The following is a 27,446-nucleotide window of genomic DNA, read 5'->3' as shown; positions in this document are numbered from 1 at the left end:
CTGTTTTGGCAGCTCAGAGTGGGAGCAAGGATGAGTATTTACACGGCATTAAAACCTGGCAGGATTCACCCGCAGGGCCCCTGGAATCTTCCCACACTCTCTCCTGATTGCTGACTCCCCCGTTAAAGTGAAACCCAGCCAGCACAAGACTAAATGTTCCCCACAAAAACAGTTTTGCAGAAAATTAGATATTGCCTGGAGCTTTCTGTGAGCTGATTAAGGAGAGAACAATTTGATTTTATTAGTGTATATTTTGTACACTTTGGAAGGAGAGCAAGAGGACTTTCCAGGGCATTCCATCAGGGGATTAGAGGATTTCTCCCTGATTGCTTTGTGCCTCCTGGCTTTTAAGCAACTTCAAATTGTGTGTGTGTGTCTTTATTTACTGGAGAAGGCAATGGCACCCCACTCCAGTACTTTTGCCTAGAAAATCCCATGGACGGAGGAGCCTGGTAGGCTGCAGTCCATGGGGTCGATAGAGTCGGACACGACTGAGCGACTTCACTTTCACTTTTCACTTTCATGCATTGGAGAAGGAAATGGCAACCCACTCCAGTGTTCTTGCCTGGAGAATCCCAGGGACAGGGAAGCCTGGTGGGCTGCCATCTATGGGGTCGCACAGAGTTGGACACGACTGAAGCGACTTAGCAGCAGCAGCAGCAGTCTTTATTTACATACTTGGCACTCGCCACCAGGAGCTCGTTTCTGCCTTTCTGTGTGGGAATCTTTGCCCTTGACTTTCCTCTGGGTGAGGGTACCAGCAACCCTGTGGATGACAATCACCTCTGGGTAGTGACCCATATTCATCACTTTCACCAGGAGTCAGGGAAAACTCCGCTGGAAAACAGTTCCTCCAGTGCCTTGCAGACCAGTTACCTCACAGCGTCAACCTTGAGGGCACCCAACTGGACTGGACCGGTGGGACCCTACCTGGGATGGGTAGCGGTGAGAAGGAGGCTACTTCTACCTCACTCCCCTCCCACTGTGCTAGCTAGGGGGAGGGGAGTATTTCAGAGGTCCTGGTTCACCTTTGTCTGCATAGGCCCTAGCACATAGTAGGCATTCAATAAATGTTTGCTGGATGAATAGACAGAATAAAGTGTAATAATGTGCAAAAGTTTACAGACTGGCCGCTCTCTTAGACTCGAAGACTTTTGAAAACTTTTGTGTCATTCATTAAAAAACAGAGGGGTAATACAATCTACACCATGAATAGAGCTGGAAGACTAAGCTGGGTTGGGGGGAGGAACAGAGAGAGGGAGAGAGGGAAAGGGGTGGGGGAAGAGTAAGCAAGTTATTTCACCTACTCCATAGTCTATACTCCAGCTACACTCATGAATCCTTAGTGCTGTTATGCCTTTTACTAATGCTGTTTCCTTTGCCCCAAACCTCTCCCCTAATATCTTACTTTTAATTAATTAAATTTGGCTGGGTCGGGTCTTAGTTGCAGCACAGGATCTTCACTGAGTCACGTGGTATCTTTCCTTGTGGCACACAGACTCTCTAATTGTGGCTTGTGGGCTTAGTTGCTCCGTGGCATGTAGGATCTTATGTTCCCTGATCAAGGATCAAACCCCTATCCCTTGCATTACAAGGCGGATTCTTAACCACTGGACCACCAGGGAGGTCCCTCCTCTAATATCTTTGTATTGCAAACTCACATTCATCCCTCAAGAGCTAGCTTAAATGTCCCTTCCTCTGGAGAGTCTTCTCCAGCTCCCCTCATAAGAGAGTTTGCTTTGCTTTCCGTTGAGCTTTCAAAGAATGTGGTTCATCCCTTATCACCTTGTATGTATTATCAGTATGAATTACTTCTCTGTATCCCTTGCTTGTCTGTGAGCTCATGAGCGTCTTTGTATCTCAAACTGCTTCTGGCACATGATGCATAACTAAAATGTGTTTGTTGAGTGAGAGAGAAAAGTGATTTGACAGTGGTATGACTGTTTATTCAGAGAAGGCAATGGCACCCCACTCCAGTACTCTTGCCTGGAAAATCCCATTGATGGAGGACCCTGGTAGGCTGCAGTCCATGGGGTCGCGAAGAGTCGGACATGACTGAGCAACTTCACTTTCACTTTTCACTTTCATGCATTGGAGAAGGAATGACAACCAGCTCCAGTGTTCTTGCCTGGAGAATCCCAGGGACGGCGGAGCCTGGTGGGCTGCCATCTATGGGGTCACACAGAGTTGGACACTACTGAAGCGACTTAGCAGCAGCAGCAGCAGCAGCATGACTGTTTATTGATATATCAGTCTTGTGCTAAGGTACTTTCACAACAGTATTTTTAATCCTCACATCAGCCTTATGAGTTATCATGGGGCATAGAGAGGTTAAGTAGCTTGCCCGAGGACACACAGCTAGTGAATGATGAGCAGAAATTTGAGGGTGTGAGTCTTCCAAAGGAAAAGGAAAAAGGCAATGCTGCTTCCTACTCCTACCCAGCCAGAGTCCTTGTCTGAAGTTTCCTTCCATGTGCTCAGGGATTCTGAGGGCTTCCCCCTGTCTCATCACTACAGCTCCCTCCTGCTGAAAGATCGTGGAACACAGGGATCTGGCATTCCCTGGCTGGACTCAGAGACTCTTCCCCAGCTCACCTGGCCTCATGTTTGAGGCCAAGGGAGGGAATAGACGCAGATGAAAATGGAAGAGCTGGTTTCACTAAAAGTTGTGAGAATCAAGAAGTCCAGATGACTCTGTATAGTACCCACTTGACAAGAAAGAATAATGTGAAAAGGAGAGAGGGCCTCCTCCCCACCTTGCTAAAAGCCAACTCCTGCATACCAAGGACTTAAGAACACAGCTCAGCCTGGCTCTGTGAGGGCAGCCCCCAGGCCATGGCTTCATCGAGGCCAGTAGAGGTAAGAGCACTAATCTCCAGGGGCTCTAGAAGGACATGACCTCCACAGAAAGTGGCTGTGGGGACCCACTTCTCTGAAGCTCCAGGAAGCTGCACTGATATTGTAGGTGGTGTGACATGCTCAGGAGCATGGGGAGACAGGCCTTTGGTAGGGGGAGTAGGGCATTTGCAGAGGGCTGGAACAGCACACACCAGTGTGGGAGAGCAGGGCAAGGAGAAGGAAAATGATGAAGGGTCATAAAGGGGACCCCCAGAGAGTTTCCCAGATATAACTGGGAACAATTCTGAGGTGGGTACACTGGGACAGCAGGTGGCAGAGAAATCAAAGACACTATTGTTCCTGTTCATTGGTCCTATTTCTATCTCCAGATCCACAGGTTGACGTGCATCTTTATGAATTTTGTTGTGTATCCTATACAGCATGCTTTTATTTCATTCATTCATTTACTCACTCAACAAATACTTATTATACATATTTGGAACATACACATTTGTATGTTACATTTGTATACGTAGGGTTTTACCACTCACACAGCCATTAGCAGCATAACAATACCATTTTCACTACAGCTGCTCCAATCTACAGTGCAATAACTTTCATTTTGATGGTGAGAAGTTTTGTTCTATTTTGCTTAGTAGTTGCAAACTATCTCAAAAATTTAAGGATTGGCCTGTAACTTTTGTTATTATTTCAGAAATGTTTGTTTATTTAGATAAACATTTTCACAAAGATAAAAGTTAAACACCATGTTCCATTACCCATGGAACAAATCACTTTATTGAAATATCTCCATCAGCCACATGAAGGACTGTCACTGGGTGTCAGCAACACGTGTGTCTCCACCTTTTCTGCTGGCCTGCATCCTTCCCCAAGCAGGCTGCTTACAGCCTGAGGACTCCACTGTTCTTTTTCTATTAATACATTGTTAGTGAGAAATATGGAGAAGGCAATTGCACCCCACTCCAGTACTCTTGCCTGGAAAGTCCCATGGATGGAGGAGCCTGGTGGGCTGCCATCTATGGGGTCGCACAGAGTCAGACACGACTGAAGCGCCTTAGCAGCAGCAGCAGCAGCAGTGAGAAATAACCAGGGATTGCTTTGTGGCTTCCTAATCTTAGTGCATAAAAGATAGACTAAGTTAAGCTAGGTGAATGATGGAGAAACTTTTTTTCTCTTTCTTTTTTCTGGATAATCCAAATAAACTTCCTTTGGCCCATTTCAAGAAGGCTCTGGTATCATGACGGTGGAATAAAGGTTCCAGCTCCTGGAAGCTTAACTCCATCTGTGTTCTTGTTCTAAATCACCAGGACCCTGCCACCACAGGATTATCTTGCAGTCCACCCACCATCATCCTGACTGGGGATGCCAGTTCACCAGAAGGAGAAACTGACAAAAACCCGGTCAACAGGTACATCCTCTGTGCCTAATCTATGCAATAAAGGGTACTACTTCCTAGCATGTGGGATTAGACAACTCTATTTTTTTTTAATAAATCTTTTCTTCTTTCTTGATGATTTTATTGATGAAATAAAACCAAACGGTTTTTCAAAATGAGAGAGAGAGCATGGCATTTTTCCATTATCTCCCTTTCCCCCATATTATTTTCTCTCCTGGATTCAGATCTTTGCACTTGGCTAACCTTTAAGAAAAGCACAAGTCATAGCAGGGGAGTTTCCTATAATATCTGTCCATATATTTGCAAACAGACCTGAAAGATATGGATTCTTGACTAGTATTCTGCCTGTGTGGCAGATGACCTCGTGGGAGGAATACTGGCTCACAGGCACAGAGATGTCACTGCCTCAGTCTTACACAGCACAACCTCATGCATTTGTCTACCTAGAATGAGATGGCCTAAGTATAATTTCCAAAAAGTTATGAAGATAACCCTAATACAGATATGTAATGAGCATGTGTCAAAGATATATGTGTCAAAGATTTATTTAACTCATTAATGGGGTGGGGGGACCAACAGGAATACAAAGCTGGTTCAAAAGAGGATACAAGAAATGGACATACTTAATATAATCAGTGAGGAGGACAAGAAAGCTGGAATAAGATTGCTTAAGTTAGATATGAAATAGGTTAATGTTTCACGGAACAATGAAACCTTACTTTTTTAATCTTTTTTCTCCAACAGAAATCATCTGCATCTCTACCAGGCAATTATTCACATTTTATGAGTTTTCTGCAAGTTAGATGCTCAGAGTCTGAGCCCTGATAAACAAAGTTACATCTCCTCAGGGAAGTGGTTTAGCGAGCATCAGAAGCACTTGGTGGTGGAGGGTGGGACTTGTTCAATCAATCACACGGTGTTGGACCCCATCCCCAGAGTTTCTGATCCTGTTGGTGGGTGGGGCCTGAGAATGTGTGTTTCTACCAAATCCCAAGCTTAGATGAGATTGAAAGCCATGATCTAGGATGACTTAGAAAGCATAGGCAAGCATCTAGACCCTATTTACATGCTCTGTGGACCAATTTTCTTAACAAGGTGATTCTGTCCTGTCTTTCAGAGCCCACAGTCCCCACAGGAGGCTTTCTCACCGACACTTGAAGGTTTCCACCGCTTCGCTGACTTCTGTGGGTAAGGGCTAGGCTGATTTCTCTTATTTCTGCAACCAGAGGTAGAGGTCCAGCTGAAGGTCTGTTTGAGTAGGAAGGCTGAGGTCTGGCAGCTTGGCCAGCTTCCCCACTCCTGTTTCTCAGATAAGTCCGTCCCTAGAAGCCCAACAGGGCAAAATCGATGAGCCCTCTGTGTCTGAGCCCAGAAGTATTATATCTGATTTTAGTTTGTTTTGGTAAAAAGACAAGTCCTGGGCATACAGAGGAAGATGAGGCAAAGGGAGACAGACGGGCTGGGTGAGGCCCTCCGCCCCCAGCTAGAAAGGCCCACATCCAGGTAGGTGTGTGCTTAGCTGCAAGGCTGGCTGCCCCAACCACCTTCTCCTTCCACAGTGTATCTCAGAGCCTGCTCTGGACCATCACAAATACAGGTGTGGTCTCTGCTTGCATGTCACTCACTGTCGGTGAGGAGACTGACAAGTGAACAGATAGAATCAAGACACTGTGTGGCAAGGTCCTTCACAGAAGTGTTAGGGAAACTGAGTCAAGAAGGGGACCAGTTCTGGCTAGAAACGGGGAAGGCTGGATAGGTATTCCAGACGGAAGAGTATCTGAGTTGTGCCTTAGAGAGGTGGGCAAGAGGAAAGGTCATCTGGATGGAAGAAGCAACATTGTTGGGGAACAGGAACCTTGACAGAGCAACTGAATGCTTTGCTGTGTGTATTAGTCAGGACTCTCACATCATAGAAACTCAGCTTATACTACTTCATGGCAAAAAATAAAAATAAAAGCCAGGGCCTGTGTTTTCGGGGTGTGCTAACCCCGGGTGCTCACGCTGGGTCATGAGCAATCATCTCATCTCCTCTCCCAAGTCTCCTCTCTTGTGTGTTGGTTTTCTTCTGGGAAAATGTCTACGAGCAACTTATACCCCTTCAGTGAAAAAGAGAGTTCCTCTTTCCCGTATACCCAACACCTTTCTCAGAATTGCCTCTCACTGCCTCACCTGGCCATCCCTGAGCCAGCCACCCAGGGGGACTGAGCTTGTTGGCTGGCTGAGGATGATACACAGTTCCATTACTGGTACATGAGACGAGGTGGGCAACAGGGTTTAGCTCCTTCCTAATTTCCCAACATGACTGAGACTCCAGTGAGCTTCACCCAGTAGAGACTGGGGAGCTCTGACCGGAAGAAGGAGGAAAGGAGGCTGGAGAGGCACAGCGGGAGCCGTTCACCACAGAGGGGCTAGAGGAGAGGAGTATGTGGGATCAGGAAGAGCGGCTGGGCCCAGCTGGGCATCTGATGTTACCCTGGAGACCATAAGGAATCCTGCTGAGCTGAGGCGGGAGAACTGCATGGTCAGAGGAGGCTCTCGGGATGGTCACTCTGAGAGGCAGCAGAGGATGGGATGGTGCAGGTAACTTGGAGGTGGAAAGGACCTGGGAGGTGCTGATGTAATTGAGCAAATAAGTTACAGCTGATGAGCAAAAATGGAGATGAAGCACAGGTTCCAGGGATATTTACTTGATGATGAGTTGGCGGGACCTGGATGGACTGAGAAAGAAGAGTGTGGAGTGTCTCCCATGTTTCTGAGCAGCTGGATGAGAGGTGGTACCACTCACCCAGGGAAAGTCTCCTGGAGAAGGGGCAGCTTTGGAGAAGAATAGGGGTAAGTTTTGGAGAAGGATAGAATAAGGATAGAGGGGCTCCCCAGGTGGCGCTAGTGGTAAAGAACCCGCCTGCCAATGCAGGAGACATGAGACACGGGCTCAATCCTGGGTCTGGAAGATCCCCTGGAGGAGGGCAAGGGAACCCACTCCAGCATTCTTGCCTGGAGAATCCCATGGACAGAGAAGCCTGGTGGGCTACAGTCCGTCGAGTCACACAGAGTCAGACATGACTGAAGCGACTTAGCACAGCACAGGGCTGAACAGTGTGAATAGAGGGGAAAACGATGGAAGGTAGCCATGGAATTGTGTCCTTGGCTCATTACAGGAACAGAGACCCAAAGGAAGAACACTAGGGGAGCAGATAGCATGGGTGGGGCTCCTGATGGTAGAAGTTAGGACAGGGAATTTCATGGGGGATTTCATGACCATTTGTGACAGAAGGCATGCCACACCATGGGCTGGCGGGGCTAGGCCTGCTGAAGGAGCCTGTCTGTCCCCTCACAGCCCTCTCCAGGGCCTGGAATTGGGCCAAGGTTTGGCTGGCCGAGTCCACTCTGGGCAGCATCTGTGGGCTGGGGGCTTGGGGTTGGGGGCAGGGCTGAGGCCCTGAGGGACCAAGGATTCCATGGGTCTCACCTGGAGCTCACTTGCCTCTGCAGACCCTGCAGGGCACGTCATTGACCTGGTCAATGACCAGCTGCCAGACATCAGCATCTCAGAGGAGGACAAGAAGAAAAACCTGGCGCTACTGGAGGAAGCCAAGTCAGTGAGTGAGCGGTTCCTGACCCGCCGTGGAAGGAAGTCCAGGAGCAGTCCCGGAGAGTCCTCACCAGGTAGGAGGCCAGGTGGCTGCTCTGAGCCCCTCTGAGGGTTGGGGGTGGGGAGGGCTGGGCATCAGTTGTAGCAGGAGCCCTGGTTCTGAGCGGTGCCCTCAAAGCACTTGCCACCAGGCCTCTAAGCCCCAGGAGGACTGAGCTTCATGAAGAGGATCCTGTGAGGGGAGGGCATCTTGCCCCATATCAAAAGCTCTGAAATACCCAACTCTAGCCCAGAAAACTCTTTTACCTTTCAGTTTTGGGGGACTATATGTTACCATTGTGTCCTCCTGCTTTGCCAAGAAATACTAGCCCATATGATACTGGTGAACTTGACCTGGGCTCCCCAGTCCCTGAACCCTGAAAGAAGAGAAACCCTTTTGTGATGCCAGTGTGCACAGACCCCTTGGCCACCCCGCAAGTCAGGTCTGTGTGGCATCTCACCATCCCCAGGAGGCCTGCTCTATGGGCACCTCCTCTGTGAAGGTCAGGAGAGGCCGGCACTGGGCTCCCTCTCCTTGACCTCCAGCTGGAGACCCTGGGAAGGATCCTAGCTACTAAGGGGAAGGGAAGGTGGTCTTTGGTGTTTTTATGAAATTTCTGGATTAGAAGGTTTTCCTGGACCCTGAAATCCTCCTGTTAACCCTTTGGCTAAAGTCACTCTTTTTTCTTGAGCAAGAATTTGGGGCAGTTAGACAAGTCTGAATGTACTTAGGAGACAAGCGGTGCAATTAAAATCAGGGGCATCCTGACAAGCCTAAGAGGTACAGCCTTTGGAGCTATACCTGCCAAGCGATGCCAGGCCCTGTGTTTCTAGAAGGTACTTTGGGTTGAGGCCAGGCAGACCAAGGAGTAAGATCCAAATTGCCGTCTGTCACCCCTAAGTGACCTCAGTGCCCCCTCTGTTGGGGAGGGAGGGGTTAGGCTATGGCAGGGGCCTTGTATAGAGTTGAGAATCAGCCTGTGAACCTGACGAGGCAGACCCGGTCCCCAAGGGTGAGACGATCTGAAAGGATGTCTTTGTCAGACTGAAGTCCTGAGCCTTCACTAATGCTGGCCAATCTGTGTGTCTCCACAGCTGTTTCCCCAAACCTCAGCCCCGGAGCTTCTCCTGCGTCCTCTCAGAGCAACTCCCTCACCGTCCCCACGCCGCCCGGTGAGGTCCAGTCCCCCGACGTCGCCTGCCCTGGCTCCTCCCGCTGGGTGGCAGCTCAGTCCCTCCCCTGGGCCCCAGGGCGCCCATCCTGCGGGCTTCCCAGTCGGGACCCCCTCTTGGCCCCTTCCCCCGGGGCCTGGCTGGGAGGCCTCAGAGGAGGAGGATATGCTTGCTTTCAGGGCTTTGAGCATGTGGAAGTGGGCCTGGCCCAGGGTGAGGATGCGTGCAAGGTGGTGGGAGCAAGCTGTGACTGGGGCCCCTTGTCCAGAGAGGCCTTGGAGAGAGGTGACCTCAGAGCTTACTGCAAAGGCCTCTACTTGGGCTGCAATTTGTATTTTGACTGCTTCCCTTCACGAGGCTGTGTTCAGAGCCATAACGGCAGCTCAGCCAGGGAAGGAGTGAGGTGCCCAGGAGAGCAGCTTGCCCTGGTCAGAGCTGCAGGGCAAGCTCAGGCTCAGGCCAGGCAACCCAGGTTCAGAGCCCAGTGCTGACTCTCTCGGCTGTGTGGCCTTGCTCTCCCTCTGCCCCAGCCTGCTTATGCGGTTTCTGTGATGATTAGATGAGGGCTCCCTGTAGAGCAGCACTGTGAGCGGTATTCAACACACACTGGCTCCAGGCCTGAGGGACCTAAGGGAGGACCTTCTGGGGAGGACAGCTGGGGGTCACTCACCAGCATCTGGACTATTTTAGGTTTGGATGTGTGCAGTGGCCCACCGTCCCCTCTGCCCGGAGCACCGCCACAGGTAATGGGGCTGCTGTGGGGTTTCTATGCCAGCTAGTCTCTTCTCTTACCCCTTAACTCCTGAGAGGCACCCCGTGACCCCCTGGAGGTGGGGCTGCTGGGTAGGGGAGGCATTGGCACCACTGTAGGGTCTCCTTGAGGGTGTTTCAAGAGGAGATAGGGTCTCTTCACGTGGCTGGCTGACTCGTGTTTACTTTCTCCAGCAGAAGGGGGATGAGGCCGAAGTCCCTTCACCTCACCTTGGCGAGTCTGTGAGTTTGAGCTCTGCCCAACTGGGATGATTTGAGTGTGGGAGACACGGTGTCCCAGAAGGCTAGGCCCTGGGCAGCCTGCCAGTGGGTGTGCGTGAGTGGAAGGTCTAGGCTGAGGAGGCTAGAAGTTTCCTCTGCCCTGAGTTGACTAGAATTCTGAGGAGGAGGGGGTGGGGAGGTGGCATTTAGTGGGAATGACCTCCATGGTGGTCCTGCTCATAGCCCTAGACCCCCAGTCAGGCTGCTGCCAGAGACCTGGAGGACCTCTGGACCCAGCAAAAGCCGGGCAAGTCTACTGTTCCAGTCAGCTTGCATGAAAATTGCAGGGAAGCTCCAGCCCCTAGTTGAGGCTCTTCTTGGGGGTCACCTGGAAAACTTTATCTTGGCTGATGAGCAAAAGAAGAGTCCCACATCTGCTCAGAGTCAACTGCTCAAGGTGGTGTCAAGGGCAGCATAGAATATAATCTCATCTATTAATAGAACTGGGTCTGGGACAGAGTCTTCTATTAGAGTGTCAGCACACACACAGGACAGCCACACAAATACCCACACAGACCCACATGCGCCTCACAAAGCAGCTTTCCCTGGGAAATGAAAGAATGTAGAATCTTAGAACTTCTGAACAGTAAAATATCAGCTTTGCAAGAATCACCTCATTCAGTGATCTGTAGCCTCTTTTGGATCATAGAACTCTGAGAAATTGTTGAAAGCTGTGGATTCTCTTCCCAGAAAAATACATACAGCCCATGAACCCCACATATACATTTGCATATAATTTCAGGGAGTTTAGGACTTCTCTGGTGGCTCAGATGGTAAAGAGTCTGTCTACAATGCGGGAGACCTGGGTTCCATCCCTGGGCCGGGAAGATCCCCTAGAGAAGGAAATGGCACCCCACTCCAGTACTATTGCCTGGAAAATCCCATGGACGGAGAAGCCTGATAGGCTACGGTCCATGGGGTCGCAAAGAGTCGGACACGGCTGAGCGACTCCACTTTCTTTCTTTCTTTACAAAACTGATGGGAAATCCAAGGGCCTAAGAGTTAAGGGCCTTGCCAGGCAGTCAGGGCTAGAATCTGGGGCAGTTGAGTCAAAGCCAGAACTTGTGACTGCCCCCATGCTGCCCTCCGTTCCACTGTCCTCTGCAGCTCCTAACCCTCGGGAAGTTCTTGGCAGGTTTTGAATGGCAGGTCCCCTTGTCCTGTCTGTTTTACAAACCTCCGGCTTGTTTGTAGGTTCCCTTTACTGGCTCAGATGTGACTTTGCAGTCCTCCCTTTCTACCTAGCCCACCCGCTTCGTGTAGTCCCCTTAGCAGAGTCTGTGGGGTACAGACCCCACAGCAGAAGTGAACTCACCCTTCTTCTCTCCAACCTGCCTCCTGGGTCCCAAATTTACCTTGTCTCTTTCAGAACGTCCTCAAAGGGCTAGCTGACCGGAAGCAGAATGACCAGAGAAAACTGTCTCAAGGCAGGCTGACTCCCCGCTCTCCCACAGTTGAGAAGTCCAAAGAAATTACAATAGAACAAAAGGAAAACTTCGATCCCCTCCAGCGCCCGGAGGCCATACCCAAGGGCCCAGCTTCTGGCCCAGGCAGTGGTGGGAAGATGGCCCTTAACAGCCCCCAGCCTGGCCCCGTGGAGAGCGAGCTGGGAAAGCCGCTGGCAAAGACAGCCAAGGAGGGCAACCCTCTGCCCAGAGGTCCAACCCAGGGCTCTGGGGGGGTGGCTCCCCAGGCCTCCCAGGGGAAGAGTACAGTTGGAGAGCCCACAGGGTCCAAGGTTGGCTCCAAAGCTGAGCTGTGGCCCCCGACGTCCCGGCCGCCCCTGCTGCGGGGAGTGTCCTGGGACAGCGGCCCTGAAGAACCCGGCCCCCGGCTGCAGAAAGTGCTTGCCAAGCTGCCGCTGGCTGAGGAAGAGAAGCGTTTTACAGGCAAAGCTGGCAGCAAGCTGGCCAAGGCGCCCGGACTCAAAGACTTTCAGATACAAGTGCAGCCTGTGCGGATGCAGAAACTGACCAAGCTTCGTGAGGTGGGTTTCTGGGGCCTCCTGGGGTGGGCTGTGCGTGCAGGTCCCCACCCTGGGCTGAGGACCGCTGAGCTGAGCTGGGGTGGCTCTGGCCCAGATGTGGGCCTTGTAGAGCCCTAAATGTCCCCACCCTGATAAGCCAGGCCTGCTGGGCTGTGCACTCTGCATAAATATCATCTTTGAGGGCTTTTGCCCGCTCACTCGGGCAAGGTCAGTTGGGAAGTAGCTGCCACACAAAGCCACATTTTGAGGGGAAAGTGGGTGTAGGGAGGGGTACATGGGCCCTCAGTGCTGGGCTGTGTTTCCCCGTTCCAGCCAGAGCCGATGCCTTATGAGCGAGAAGCCTTTGATGGAGCGCCCTGTCACCTTGGACAGACAAGGATGGGATGGCTTTTCTTTCTGTCATGCCCCCAAGCTTTCCTCCCTGTTGCTTGTTAACAAAGGGCCTCAGATCCATCATTCCCAGCCAGGAAGGGCTACTCCCTCTTGGTGAATTTCTTCCAATATCTGTGATGTCCCCAGCTTTCACTGGCCATCAAACCAGACACAACTGTCTGTCATGAGGCTGCCACCCTAAGCAGGGAATGACTGGGGGAGGGGGGGTGCATCCAGAGATGGGGGGAGAGAGCCCTGGATGTGAGGAAGAAAAGAGGTTACTAAAAGAAATCCTTACCTGAGCCCTCCTTCCCCAGAGGGCCAATCCAGACCATAGGCCAAGGCAGCCATGACTCCACAGCGTGGAGTGACACCAAGGAAGCCAAACAGTCAGGCATTTGCCTTCTTGGGCTTCTGGGCGTCAGAGGCCAGGCCCAGGAAACAGGCCACCCCCAGACCCCTGCATGTTTCTCTCTGCAGCAAAGTAGAAAGAATCTGGAAGCCCCATTTCACTAACCACTGCCCTGCCTCTGACCTCATCCCCAGCCCCCACCGCTACCCCAAGCCAGGGTCCTGAGAGCTGCTCGGTTGTGGGCGGCTGGCTAAAGAAACAGGTAAAGGGCCCTGGCCTGTGGCTTCCATTTGGGCCAGAGCTCCCTCTGCTGGCCTCTTCCTCTCCTTCATCCAGGAGGCAAACTGCCCAAGTGGCCTCTGCTACAGGGACACTGAAAACCCTCTTAGAAAGCACAAGTCCCAGGGCCAAGGAGCCCTGCCCGGCAATTCCTCTTGGGGCCACTGGTCTTGAACTTGGTACAAGTGTGAGGCTTCCTGGGCCACATACCTGGAATCAGCAGCCCCATCTCTTCCCAGCTCCCCTGGTAAGGCCCCCAGCAGCAGGGGCTGCTGGCTTGCTGCCTCGGGGCGGCAGTCTGCAGTCCTCACTGGTCTGGAGAGTTAAACATCTCAAGAGGTGCCATCACAGGCCACTGAGGAGCTGGGGGCAGGAGAGGCCACAAGTCCCAGAAGTGGGCACTCACTGCCCAAGAACAACAAGGCAGGAGGCTCCAGCCAGCTCAGAGCACAGCCGTGAGATCACAGAGATTGTTTCCATCTTTGGCAGCTCCGTATACACCCAGGGGACCTTCCTTTCCCCAGAGCCCCGGGCCTGCTTCTGTTTGTCCTCCAGCCTTCAGCCACCGAGTGGCTGGCAGCTCTCTCTCGCCCTGAGGCTCACAGGCCGATTTTAAAAGGCAGCCACACCAAGGACAATTCCTGACTCAGGGAATGGGGTGCTGAAGCTGGGGTTTCTAGCACATTTACGGGCCGGGAGAGAAGTATTCTCCCTACTGCCCCTCATGTGTCGTGACTATCCATGTTCCTAGGGTCTGCTCCGTGAGACTGAGCAGTCACAAAGCCATACAACCAAGGGAGGAGTCCAGCCTGAGGTCACCATCTGAAATGTTGTCTTTCTTTCCCTAAAAAGGAGCACATCCTGCTGAGAAATCAGAACTTAGTGGGGCTCAAGCTTCCAGAACTTAGTGAAGCGGCTGAGCAGGAAAAAGGTAGGTGGGATTGAAGAGACTCTCTCTTCAGGCTAGGGCTGGATTCATTTTCTCCAGATCAAAGAAGCTGAACGTGTAAACACTGCACTTCCTGTCAGGGCCTTTGTCTGTCCCGGTGGCGAGTGTGGGCCGGACGCAGAGCAGGCCCTTGCTAAATATTTGCAGATAGATGAATGAATGAATCAGATGGTGTTTTCCTGCTCACTCAGAGAACCTCTAAACTTGCCTCCTTCCAACCAGCCCCTGTTCCAGATCCTGCCAGTCCTCCCTGAGTCTCATTAGCACCTAGTGGGTTGGAAGGGTGACCCAGGCCTGAACTTTGGATGCTTCCTTTTCCTTTTCCTCTCACACCCAGGATGTCACCAACTAGAGCAGTTCCTCTCTTTGAGACATTAGAGTCATCACTTGCTTTCTAATCTGCAGTCACCAGAGTCCAGACCCCAGCCCCTCCTTCCTGGGGACTGCAAGGCCCCACCCACCCTCTTGCCAGACTTATCTTCAGAAAGGAAGACTTGGGGGGAGGTCTTGCCTCCCCTCCAATCCAAGCTCCCTCTCCTGACTTACTGTCCGGATGCTGATGCTCATTCAGTCATTCTCAGCACAGAAGCCCTCTGCTTAAGGATTGTTGTGTGTTCACGTCCATGGTGCCACCAACTGTGTTGGAAGCCCCCAGTCTGACATAGGGGTTTCCCAGGTGGCGCTAATGGTAAAGAACCTGCCTGCCAGTACAGGAGACTTAAGAGACATGGATTCAATCCCTGGGTCAGGAAGACCCCTGGGGAAGGGCATGGCAACGCACTCCAGTATCCTTGTCTGGGAAATCTCTTGGACAAAGGAGCCTGGCAGGCTACAGTCCACAGGGTTGCAAAGAGTCAGACACGACTGAAGCTACTTAGCACACAGTCGGTCGTATAATAACTAACACCTACCCATTCAGCATTTTTGAGCATTACTTTACTAGCATGTGAGATGAGTGCAATTGTGCGGTAGTTTGAGCATTCTTTGGCATTGCCTCTCTTTGGGATTGGAATGAAAACTGACCTTTTCCAGTCCTGTGGCCACTGCTGAGTTTTCCAGATTTGCTGGCATATTGAGTGCAGCACTTTCACAGCATCATCTTTCAGGATTTGGAATAGCTCAACTGGAATTCCATCACCTCCACTAGCTTTGTTCGTAGTGATGCTTTCCAAGGCCCACTTGACTTCACATTCCAGGATGTCTGGCTCTAGGTCAGTGATCACACCATCGTGATTATCTGGGTCATGAAGATCTTTTTTCTACAGTTCTTCTGTGTATTCTTGCCATCTCTTCTTAATATCGTCTGCTTCTGTTAGGTCCATACCATTTCTGTCCTTTATCGAGCCCATCTTTGCATGAAATGTTCCCTTGGGATCTCTAATTTTCTTGAAGAGATCTCTAGTCTTTCCCATTCTGTTGTTTTCCTCTATTTCTTTGCACTGATCGCTGAAGAGGGCTTTCTTATCTCTTCTTGCTATTCTTTGGAACTCTGCATTCAGATGTTTATATCTTTCCTTTTCTCCTTTACTTTTCACTTCTTTTCTTTTCACAGCTATTTGTAAGGCCTCCCCAGACAGCCATTTTGCTTTTTTGCATTTCTTTTCCATGGGGATGGTCTTGATCCCTGTCTCCTGTACAATGTCACAAACCTCCGTCCATTGTTCATCAGGTACTCTAGCTATCAGATCTAGGCCCTTAAATCTATTTCTCACTTCCATTGTATAATCATAAGGGATTTGATTTAGGTCATACCTGAATGGTCTAGTGGTTTTCCCTACGTTCTTCAATTTAAGTCTGAATTTGGCAATAAGGAGTTCATGGTCTGAGCCACAGTCAGCTCCTGGTCTTGTTTTGGTTGACTGTATAGAGCTTCTCCATGGTTGGGTGCAAAGAATATAATCAATCTGATTTCGGTGTTGACCATCTGGTGATGTCCATGTATAGAGTCTTCTCTTGTGTTGTTGGAAGAGGGTGTTTGTTATGACCAGTGCATTTTCTTGGCAAAACTCTATTAGTCTTAAGAGTCTCAAGAGACAAAATTCTCCAAGCCAGGCTTCAGCAATATGTGAACCGTGAACTTCCTGATGTTCAAGCTGGTTTTAAAAAAGGTAGAGGAACCAGAGAGCAAATTGCCAACATCCACTGGATCATGAAAAAGCAAGAGAGTTCCAGAAAAACATCTATTTCTGCTTTCTTGACTATGCCAAAGCCTTTGACTGTGTGGATCACAATAAACTGTGGAAAATTCTGAAAGAGATGGGAATACCAGACCACCTGATCTGCCTCTTGAGAAATTTGTATGCAGGTCAGGAAGCAACAGTTAGAACTGGACAGGGAACAACAGACTGGTTCCAAATAGGAAAAGGAGTTCGTCAAGGCTGTATATTGTCACCCTGTTTATTTAACTTATATGCAGAGTACATCATGAGAAACGCTGGACTGGAAGAAACACAAGCTGGAATCAAGATTGTCGGGAGAAATATCAATAACCTCAGATATGCAGATGATACCACCCTTGTGGCAGCAAGTGAAGAGGAACTCAAAAGCCTCTTGATGAAAGTGAAAGTGGAGAGTGAAAAAGTTGGCTTAAAGCTCAACATTCAGAAAACGAAGATCATGGCATCTGGTCCCACCACTTCATGGGAAATAGATGGGGAAACAGTGTCAGACTTTATTTTTCTGGACTCCAAAATCACTGCAGATGGTGACTGCAGCCATGAAATTAAAGACGCTTACTCCTTGGAAGGAAAGTTATGACCATCCTAGATAGCATATTCAAAAGCAGAGACATTACTTTGCCAACAAAGGTCCGTCTAGTCAAGGCTATGGTTTTTCCTGTGGTCATGTATGGATGTGAGAGTTGGACTGTGAAGAAGGCTGAGCACCGAAGAATTGATGCTTTGAACTGTGGTGTTGCAGAAGACTCTTGAGAGTCCCTTGGACTACATGGAGATCCAAGCAGTCCATTCTGAAGGAGATCAGCCCTGGGATTTCTTTGGAAGGAATGATGCTAAAGCTGAAACTCCACTACTTTGGCCACCTCATGCGAAGAGTTGACTCTTGGAAAAGACTCTGATGCTGGGAGGGATTGGGGGCAAGAGGAGAAGGGTACGACAGAGGATGAGATGGCTGGATGGCATCACTGACTTGATGGACGTGAGTCTGAGTGAACTCCGGGAGTTGGTGATGGACAGGGAGGCCTGGCGTGCTGCGATTCATGGGGTTGCAAAGAGTCGGACACGACTGAGAGACTGATCTGATCTGATCTGATTCAGCATTGACAAGAAGATTCACAGAAGTAAAATACCCAGTAATTTTTTAAAAATTAATCATCTTTATATGAGATCTTTGGAAAACATATGATATAATCTCTACTTTTAATTTCTAATGTCTTTATTAAAGCAGGTCTAAAACCCTAGGAAAAGATTTATCTTGAAATTTTACCCACAACCCCATAAATTCTTAAAAAGCAACAACTTTTTATTCTCTCCAGTGTATATGTGTTAGTCATTCAGTCACGTCCAATTCTTTGCGACTCCATGGACTATAGCCCACCAGACTACTCTATCCGTGGGATTCTCCAGGCAAGAATACTGGAGTGGGTAGCCATTCCCTCCTCCAGGGGATCTTCCTGACCCAGGGATCAAACTCAGGTCTCCCACATTGCAGGTGGATTCTTTACCATCTGAGCCACCAGGGAAGCCCAATTATTTCTCCTTAATTGGGGTAGCAAATCTGTTTTCCAGCAGTTTATATATAGTTATATTTGTATTTATCTTACTAATACTTCTGAATTTTGTTTTATTTAATAAGATATATGTATCTGAAGATTTAAGATTCTGTTACCTCAAAGATTGGGCTTCCCAGGTGACTCAGTGGTAAAGAAACTCCCTGCCCAGGAGGGGATGCAAATTCGATGCCTGGGTCGGGAAGATCCCCTGGAGGAGGGCATGGCAACCTACTCCAGTATTCTTGCCTGGAGAATCCTATGGACAGAGAAGCCTGGCATACTACAGTCTGTAGGGTCACAAAGACACCAGACACATTGAAAGACACCAGACACTGTTAAGTGGTATTTGGCCATGAAGTCCAGTCTCCTGAATTCTTGTCTAGTTGCTCTTTCTATTAATTCTCACTGAATCTTTATATCTAAAATATAATGAATACTCTTCAAAAAAAAAAAAAGTGAGAGGGGAGAAGTAACTGACTGTATACTTAGAATATATTATAAGACAGTAGTAATTAAAGTGGTACAGTACTTATCAGAATAAAACAGAATCAAGGGCCCAGAACCAGTCTTTGATACACATTTAAAAAGGATGCAGTGTATGATTAGCTAAGCCACAAAGTAACAAGAAATATGAACACTTTTAAAATATCATTGAGGTACTGTTGCTGTTGTCTGTTTAGCCACTAACTCATGTCCAACTCTTTGTGGCCCCATGGACTGTAGCCCCCCAGGCTCCTCTGTCCATGAAATTTCCCAGGCAAGAATACTGGATGTGGGCTGTCATTCCCTTCTCCAGGGGATCTTCCCGACCCAGAGATTGAACATGCCTTCCTGCATTGGCAGGTGGATTCTTTACCACTGAGCCACCAGGGAAGAAAATCCCTTGAAAGAGAGCTTGAATGGTTATACATTCTGGATCTCTCTCTTCCCCAGATCTTTATAAATGCTCCATTGTATTCAGTCTTGCCAAGAAGTCTTAAGACCAGCTTATTTACAGCACCTCTCAATCCTCACCTTTCCCTGTAGGTGGCTTACTCTTTCTATGAGGGTAGTTGGACAAGATACATAGATACAGATCTATATAAGATATATCTACATACATAGAAAGAATAAGATTATATATACATGTGTTTTTTTCTGTAGTGGTATGCTTTTTCAGTCTGCAAATGTGGCTTTTCTCTCCATGGAGGAAATTTTTTCTTCTCTGGTGTCTTTGACCCTGTTCTTTGTTCCTTTTGTTTTTCCCCTTCTTCAGAGCCACCGTTATCTGGAAATTTCTCATCAGTGTCTCCACTGGAGGTCCGTTATTCTGCCTCTCAATACTTTAATCTTTCTTTCCTTTTTTATTCCTTATGCTCATCTCAGTTTCCTCCACTAACTCAACTTGAGGCTTTGTTTTTATTTCTTCATATTTCCAACATATTGGTTAGATCTATGTTTTTAAAATTTTTTGCTTTATTATTTTTGGTCTTCAGTTTATTTTCTTAGATTGTAATCTTCTTCCCTTTTATGCCGTCCTCTAATTTCACCTCTGATTCTTTTTTTCGTTTTGAGGGGGGTGTTCTAATTTCTTCTTGAGTCAAAGCACTTGTGCCATACCCTTTACACAAAAATGCATTTTTGACATGTTCTTGCATCTCTGTTTCCATCCTGACATCTGTGGCCTGTGTGTTTCCTTTCTTCTTTCCTTTACACCTTCCTCCCTGCTTTCCTTCCTCTTTTCACTATTTTTGTGTAGTTGCCATGACATTTGTTTTCATTTAATTTATTTTTGATAAGAACATTTCTACTTGAAGTTTCTCTTGACCTAGATATATTGTGTAGATCAATTTTCATTGACTTCTTCCTACCTTTTCTGAGATCTCGGTCCTCCTGGCAGCGCTGAGTTGAGAACTGGGTGTTTTGTGTCTGCTTGGTCACTGCCTGGAGAATGGGGAAAAGAGGAAGTTCAGATGGAGCTGTGGGTAGTGGTGGTTGCGGGTTGGTTTCTGCTCTTTTTCTATAATTTTGTTTGTACCGTAGCACTTGAATTTATGACACCGAAGTTGGGGTATACCTTATTCCCTTGGGTGGCCAGTAGTAAGGCATGGATTATTTCACCAATTCAGGGTAGAATTATAGGGACAATCTGCCCAGATGTTTCTTTTCCACACTTGACCCATCCATTGCCAGCAGCCACTCTCACTCTTCTGCCAGAGAAAGGAGGGAAAAGACAGGCAAAATTCAAAGAGTTTGACCACTCTGCTATTTCTCAGAAGTGCAGGCTGGGTGGGTCGATTTTCAGCTGGGGTTTTCCATGTGTCTTCTGCCACTCACTCCATCAGAGGGACTTGTTTGATTTATTTTCTCATGTATCTTCCTTTCTGGTAAATCCCTTTATATTGTTTGAGATTATCAGCTGGTAGAATACCATGCTGTCATTCTATTTTTCCTTTCTTTTCCTCTCCTCCTCAGTAGAAAAACAAACAGCCTCACAGGCAATTTTTCATCTTGTTGGAGTGTTGTTTGGTGGGGTGGAGATCTTTCTACTCCAGAGAAACTTTCTGAACACCTCTTCATCTGCCCACTCACCCCTTGGTCCTGTTCTCTTCTGGCTCTGTAGTCACAAAAGTGACTACGAAAGTTTATCACAACCTTACCATTACCTCTGATATCTTCCTCTCAGGACTGATTCTTTGAGGGAGGAAGAAAGGGTTAACAAAGTTGGGAGCTCTACATTTATTTCTAGGAAATTTTTTCTCTGACCACTATTTTTAAAGATTATTATCGTTTCCTGTATTTGAGAGTTGTGATATATTTTTAGTTGACTTTAAAATTTTTTGTTGGCATTGCTGTCAATTTGGTTGCAATCAGGAGGGTGGCTGGTTCTGCGAGCCACTAGTTCTAGGGACACCATTTTAAAAAATAATATTTACTTATTTATTTGGCTGTGTCAGTTCTTAGTTGCAGCATGCAGGATCTTTGATCTTCACTGTGGCATGTGAGATCTTTAGTTGACGCGTGTGGGGTCTCTTTCTCTGACCAGGGATAGAACCTGGGACCCCTGCATTGGAAACCCAGAGTCTTAGCCACTGGACCACCAGGGAAATCCCATGGGATCACTCTTAAGACAGCTATTTTAATGGGTGGGGTTCTACCCAGGGGACTTTTCCAGGCAAAAAACCCCCTCATATGACTTCACTATGATGATTAGATCTTGTATAATTCTATCACTCCTACAGATTCCTCAGGAGCCCAGTTCTTCATTATCTCTCTGGGGGTGCAGTGGGGATACATAAAGGCAGAGTGAGGCCAAAGGCACCACAAGGTTTGCCCTCTGTCACATGGAAATGTCAGAGAGCAGTGCCAGGGCAGAACTCAAGAGGTGACAGGTAGCTAAGAGAAGTAGCTACCTGATATGAGTAGACTCTCAGATCCCAAGAAGGATTGCTGGCTGCCGTGGCTCTGATAGATGGTTCTCCAGACTTTGTTGGATGCCTTGAGGGCCAGGAACATCATCAACACTGTTCAGTTGTTGGAAGGATCTAAGTATGTAAACATTCTTCACCTAGAGCCAAAGTATACCTAATCATCTCACCACGTGATCTCACTTGAGGAGGCTTCTAATTTATGACTCCCAATCTTAGCTCCATTTAGCTGGCTACCACAACCTTGCCCATAGTCCTGATCGCAGGCCTTGACTATAGTTCTGGAAATCTGCTTGGCCCAAATCCATGAAAGATGGTAAGAGATGGATAACTATCAAGTCCTGCAATGGAAAGTAAGCATTGTATGAGACAGAGATATTTGATTTAGCTCAAGTAAAAGAGATTTGAGACTTCTAATTTGAAGTGTGCTATGAGCCCATAGGGCACAGCAAGTCTATGCCAAATGAATAACTGAGGTCAATGCAAAGGACATTGCCAACATGCTCCAGAGATAAGAGTTTGATGGAGGACATTGGAGCCTCTGGGGTAGCAACAGCCAGAATGTAGGGGCATGGGATGTATCTAGAGGCAACGCTGAACAGTTGGGAAAATGGAGAAAGGAAACTTTGGAGCTGTCTGTGAACATGAGAAAAATTTGTGGCAAAGAGAACACTTGGCTTGTTATTTCTGCCTTCAGAGCACAGACCAAGGAAGGTTAGGAGATATTTGGGGGGGCGGGTGGGGGGGAAGCTTTTTATTGGTCCTGAGGCAAATCAGGACAGCTAACTCAGAGGCAACTATTTCAGAGGTCCACAAAAGATCAAAGATTTAATGACCTTAGCTTTACTCTGGAAAAACCCTGTTTCTACTCCTATCTGTGGGAATATGGAAGCAAATTCTTATTTCTAAGTGGGACACAGATGATAGAATTCACTTAAGGAATATTAGTTGGGCAGCCAGCCTCCTGAGAAGTCTGCCAAAGAGAGGGGACTTTTCTAAACATTATAGCCAATGAGCCAACCAGCTTCCAATTGCCAAAAACCAATCTCAGACCCCAGACAAAGACTGCTTGGTACTGTGGGGAGTGGTGGGAAGAACAGAGAACTTGGAGCAGATAGAACTGTTTGTAGGCCATGCCATTTACCAGTTCTGTGACTGTAAGCAAGTTACTGGGTTGGTCAAAGGGTTTGTTTGGATATACCCAAATGAACTTTTTGGCCAACACAATATTAATCTTGCTGAGTCTTGGTTCACCCTCATGTAAAATGGGATGATTAAAGTCTAGCTCATTGGATTATTGCGAGGATAAAATAACAATCATGAAGCCCCTGGCATATAACCAGGTTCTAATAAATGTTAAAGTTCTTCCTTACCCCCTGAAGCAAATTGCCAAGAATATTACTGTGATTCCAAACAGACATTTTATAAGTTAAATACTTTTTTCTGTTTTTCCAGGACACCCTTCTGAACTCTCCTCAGCTATTGAGGAAGAAGAGTCAAAGGGAGGGCTAGATGTCATGCCCAATATTTCTGATGTGCTGCTTCGCAAACTGCGGGTCCACAAGTCACTCCCTGGAAGGTAAAATAGGGGCATGGGCTGCACAAGAGCCCACAACGGGTGGCCCCTGTGTTTGATTCTGGATGGAACACAAGAGCACCAGACTTGAGTTTTGACCCCAGAAAGGTCAAAGTCCAATAGTCCAGGCAGGGCTAATGCACCAAAACAAAGAGAATAATAAAGGGCCACGTGAGGTGGTTCCAACTCAGAGAGCAGGTAAGGTTCATAAGTGATGCAAACAATACCATCGAGAAAGTGAAGAGACAACCCACAGAACAGGAGGAAATATTTGCAAAGCATGTATATGATAAGGGGTTTCTTTCTATAATATATAAAGAACTTATAATATAATAACACAACATTTGTTAAATTTTAAAAATAATTTAAAATTTTTTATTGAAATATAGTACAATATTATATAAGTTACATATATACAATATAATGACTCACAATTTAAAAAGGTTGTACTTCATTTATAGTCATCATAAAATACTATGTTCCCTGTTTCTGTAAATATATCTTTACAGTCTTTTTTTTTTTTTTTTTTTTTTACTATAGTTTGTACCTCTTAATCCCATATTCCTATATTGCCTTTCTTCCTTCCTCTTTCCCTCTCCCCTACTGGTAACCTATATCTGTAAGTCTGTTTCTTTTTTGTTATATTTACTAGCTTGATGTACTTTTTCCACTTTTTCCACATTTTATGATCTCCACAAAAGTGAGATCATAAAATATTTGTCTTTCTCTGACTTATTTTACCTAGCATAATGCCCTCCAAGTCCATCCATATTGCTGCAAATGGCAAAATTTCAATTTCGTTTTTTATGGCTGAGTAGTATTGACAACTAATATCTTTAAGTGGACAAAAGATTTAAATAGACATTTCTTCAGAGAATGTGTATGAGGGATCAATGAACACATGAAAGTATGCTCAGCATCATTAGTCCTTCAGTTCAGTTGCTTAGCATATCTGACTCTTTGTGGTCTCATGGACTGCAGCACAGCAGGCTTCCCTGTCCATCACCAACTCCCGGAGCTTGCCCAAACTCATGTCCATCAAGTCAACGATGCCATCCAACCATCGCATCCTCTGTCGTCCCCTCCTCATCCTGCCTTCAATCTTTCCCAGCTTCAGGGTCTTTTCAAATGAATCAGCTCTTCGCATCAAGTGACCAAAATATTGGAGCTTTAGCATCAGTCCTTCCAATGAATATTCAGGACTGATTTCCTTTAGGATGGACTGGTTGGATTTCCTTGCAGTCTAAGGGACTCTCAAGAGTCTTCTCCAACACCACAGTTCAAAAGCATCAATTCTTTGATGCTCACATTTCTTTATGGTCCAACTCTCACATCCATACATGACTACTGGAAAAAATATAGCTTTGACTAGATGGACCTTTGTTGGTAAAGTAATGTCTCTGCTTTTTAATATGCTGTCTAGGTTTGTCATAGTTTTTCTTCCAGGGAGCAAGCATCTTTTAATTTCATGGCTGCAGTTACCATCTGCAACGATTTTGGAGACCAAGAAAATAGTCTGTCACTCTTTCCATTGTTTCCCCATCTATTTGCCATGAAGTGATGGGACCAGACGCCATGATCTTAGTTTTCTGAATGTTGAGTTTTAAGCCAGCTTTTTCACTCTCCTCTTTCACTTTCATCAAGAGCCTTTTTAGTTCCTCTTCGCTTTCTGCCATAAGGGTGGTATTATCTGCATTATCTGAGGTTGTTGCTATCTCTCCCAGCAGTCTTGAGTTCAGCTTGTGCTTTATCCAGTCTGGCATTTCACATGATTTACTCTGCATATAAGTTAAATAATAAGTAGGTAGACAATATACAGCCTTGACGTACTCCTTTCCCAATTTGGAACCAATCCGTTTTTCCATGTTCTGGTTCTAACTGTTGCTTCTTGACCTGCGCACAGATTTCTCAAGAGGCAGGTAAGGTGGTCTGGTATTCCCATCTCTTGAAGAATTTTCCACAGTTTGCTTTGATCCACACAAAGGTTTTAGTATAGTTAATGAAGCAGAGGTAGATGATTTTCTGAAATTCTCTTGCTTTTTCTATGATCCAACAGATGTTGGCAATTTGATCTCTGGTTCCTCTGCCTTTACTAAATCCAACTTGAACACCTGGAAGTTCTCAATTCAAGTACTGTTGAAGCCTAGCTTTGGAGAATTTTGAGCATTACTTTGCTAACGTGTGAGATGAGTACAATTGTGTGGTAGTGTGAACATTGTTTGGCATTGCCTTTCTCTGGGATTGAAATGAAAATTGATGTTTTCCAGTCTTGTGGCCACTGCTGAGTTTTCCAAATTCACTGGCATATTGAGTGCAGCACTTTCACACCATCATCTCTGAGGATTTGAAATAGCTCAGCTGGAATTCCATCACCTCTACTAGCTTTCATTGTAGTGATGCTCCCTAAGGCCTACTTGACTTCACATTCCAGGATGTCTGGTTCTAGGTGAGTGATCACACCATCGTGGTTATCTGGGTCATTAAGATCTTTTTTGTATAGGTCTTCTGTGTATTCTTGCCACCTGTTCTCAAAATCTTCTGCTTCTGTTAGGTCCATACTGTTTCTGTCCTTTATTGTGCCCATCTTTACATAAAAATTTCCCCTTGTATCTCTAATTTTCTTGAAGAGATCTCTAGTCTTTCCCATTCTATTGTTTTCCTCTACTTCTTTGCATTGATCACTGAGAATGGCTTTCTCATCTCTCCTTGCTGTTCTTTGGAACTCTGCATTCAGATGGATATATCTTTCCTTTTCTCCTTTGCCTTTTGTTTCTCTTCTCTTCTCAGCTATTTGTAAGGCCTCCTCAGACAATGATTTTGCATTTTTTGTACTTCTTCTTGGGGATGGTTTTGATCACCACCTCCTGTACAGTGTTCTGAACCTTGGTCCATAGTTCTTCAGGCACTCTGTGTATCAGATCTAATCCCTTGAATCTATTTGTCACTTCCACTGTATAATTGTAGGGATTTAGGTCATACCTGAATGGTCTACTGGTTTTCTGTACTTCAGTTTTAAGCCTGAATTTTGCAATAAGGAGTTCATGATCTGAGCCACAGTCAGCTCCTGGTCTTGTTTTTGCTGACTGTGGAGAGCTTCTCCATCTTTGGTTACAGAGAATATAATCAATATGATTTTGGTATTGACCATCTGGTGGTGTCCATGTGTAGAGTCATCTCCTGTGTTGTTGGAAGAGGGTGTTTGCTGTGATCAGGCAAAACTCTGTCAGCCTTTGCCTTGCTTCATTTTGTACTCCAAGGCCAAACTTTCCTGTTATTCCAGGTACCTCTTGACTTCCCACTTTTGCATTCCAGTCCCCTATGATAAAAAGGACATCTTTTTCTGGTGTTAGTTCTAGAAGGTCTTGTAGGTCTTCATAGAACCTTTCAACTTCAGCTTCTTTAGCATTAGTGGCTGGGGCATAGACTTAGATCACGGTGATATTGAAAGGTTTGCCCTGGAAACAGATCATTCTGTCATTTTTGAGATTGTACCCAAGTACTGCATTTCAGACTCTTTTGTTGACTATGAGGGCTGCTCCACTTCTTCCAAGGGATTCTTGCCCACGGTAGTAGATATAATGATCTTTGGAATTAAATTCACCCATTTCAGTCCATTTTAGTAAACTGATCCCTAAAATATTGATGTTCACTCTTGCCATCTCCTGTTTGACCACTTCCAATTTACCTTGATTCATGGACCTAACATTCCAGGTTCCTATGCAATATTGTTCCCTACAGCATCTGACTTTGCTTCCATCACCAATCACAACCACAACTGGGTGTTGTTTTTGCTTTGGCTCAGCCTCTTCATTCTTTCTGGAGTTATTTCTCCACTCTTCTCCAGTAGCATATTGGGCACCTACCAACCTGAGGAGTTCATCTTTCAGTGTCATACCTTATTTGATGTTTCACAATGCTAATAGGGTTCTCAAGGTAAGAATACTGAAGTTGTTTGCCATTCCCTTCCCCAGCGGACCACATCTTGTCAGAACTCTCCACCATGACCCGCCCGTCTTGGGTGGCCCTACATAGTTTCATGGCTCATAGTTTCATTGAGTTAGACAAGTCTGTGATCCAAGTGATCAGTTTGGTTAGTTTTCTATAACTGTAGTTTCCATTCTGTCTGTCTCTGATGGATAAGGATAAGAGGTTTGTGGAAACTTCCTGATGGTGGGGACTGGTGGTGGGGGAATCCTGGTCTTGCTCTGGTGGGCAGGGCCATACTAAGTAAATCTTTAACCCAATTTTCTGTTGATGGGTGGGGCTGTGTTCTCTCCCTGTAGTTTGGCCTGAGGCCAAACTGGTTGGGGGTCCTCCTTCAAAAGGACTTATGCCAGGACTGTTGTGTTCAGTGTCCCTGGCCCCACGGAAGGCCACTGTCTACCCATGCCTCCACTGGAGACTCCTGGACACTCATAGGCAAGTCTGGCTCAGTCTCTTGTGGGGTCATTGCTCCAGTTTGTGGGTTTGTCTGCTCGGTGGCTCTATGGTGGGGCTCACACGCCATGCTTCCCAGGTCTGCTGCTGCCAGAGTCCCTGTCCCCGCAGCAGGCCACCGCTGACCTGTGCCTCCACAAGAGACACTCAAACACTCAAAGGCAAGTCTGGCTCAGTCTCTTGTGGGGTCCCTGGGTCCTGGCATGCACAAGGTTTTGTTTGAGCCCTCCAAGCATCTCTGGAAGGTATGGGCTTTGATTCTAAAT

The 27,446-nt window shown here is 47.0% G+C and overlaps 1 protein-coding gene across 8 annotated transcripts in view; it reads left to right on the top strand.

Annotated features, from left to right (window-relative positions):
* The window catches only part of IRAG1 (inositol 1,4,5-triphosphate receptor associated 1), a 124,642-nt gene that overhangs the window by 58,914 nt on the left and 38,282 nt on the right, over nucleotides 1–27,446 (top strand). For 2 of the 8 annotated variants that reach the window (XM_025266641.3, XM_025266645.3), the window contains exons 3-11: nucleotides 4,167–4,267; nucleotides 5,373–5,443; nucleotides 7,748–7,921; nucleotides 8,982–9,059; nucleotides 9,750–9,802; nucleotides 10,005–10,052; nucleotides 11,461–12,078; nucleotides 13,934–14,012; nucleotides 22,623–22,746. In XM_025266641.3, the coding sequence (XP_025122426.2) occupies nucleotides 4,167–4,267; nucleotides 5,373–5,443; nucleotides 7,748–7,921; nucleotides 8,982–9,059; nucleotides 9,750–9,802; nucleotides 10,005–10,052; nucleotides 11,461–12,078; nucleotides 13,934–14,012; nucleotides 22,623–22,746 (1,346 nt within the window). Of the gene's footprint in view, nucleotides 1–2,840; nucleotides 2,860–4,166; nucleotides 4,268–5,372; nucleotides 5,444–5,823; nucleotides 6,836–7,253; nucleotides 7,380–7,747; nucleotides 7,922–8,981; nucleotides 9,060–9,749; nucleotides 9,803–10,004; nucleotides 10,053–11,460; nucleotides 12,079–13,933; nucleotides 14,013–22,622; nucleotides 22,747–27,446 lie in introns of those variants that run through there. The other 6 variants (XM_025266646.3, XM_006045982.4, XM_025266642.3 and 3 more) reach the window with 6 other exon arrangements.

The sequence above is a fragment of the Bubalus bubalis genome, chromosome 16 (assembly GCF_019923935.1).
Source record: "Bubalus bubalis isolate 160015118507 breed Murrah chromosome 16, NDDB_SH_1, whole genome shotgun sequence".
Classification (NCBI taxonomy): domain Eukaryota; kingdom Metazoa; phylum Chordata; class Mammalia; order Artiodactyla; family Bovidae; genus Bubalus; species Bubalus bubalis.
This window is presented reverse-complemented; position numbering and strand designations above follow the sequence as displayed.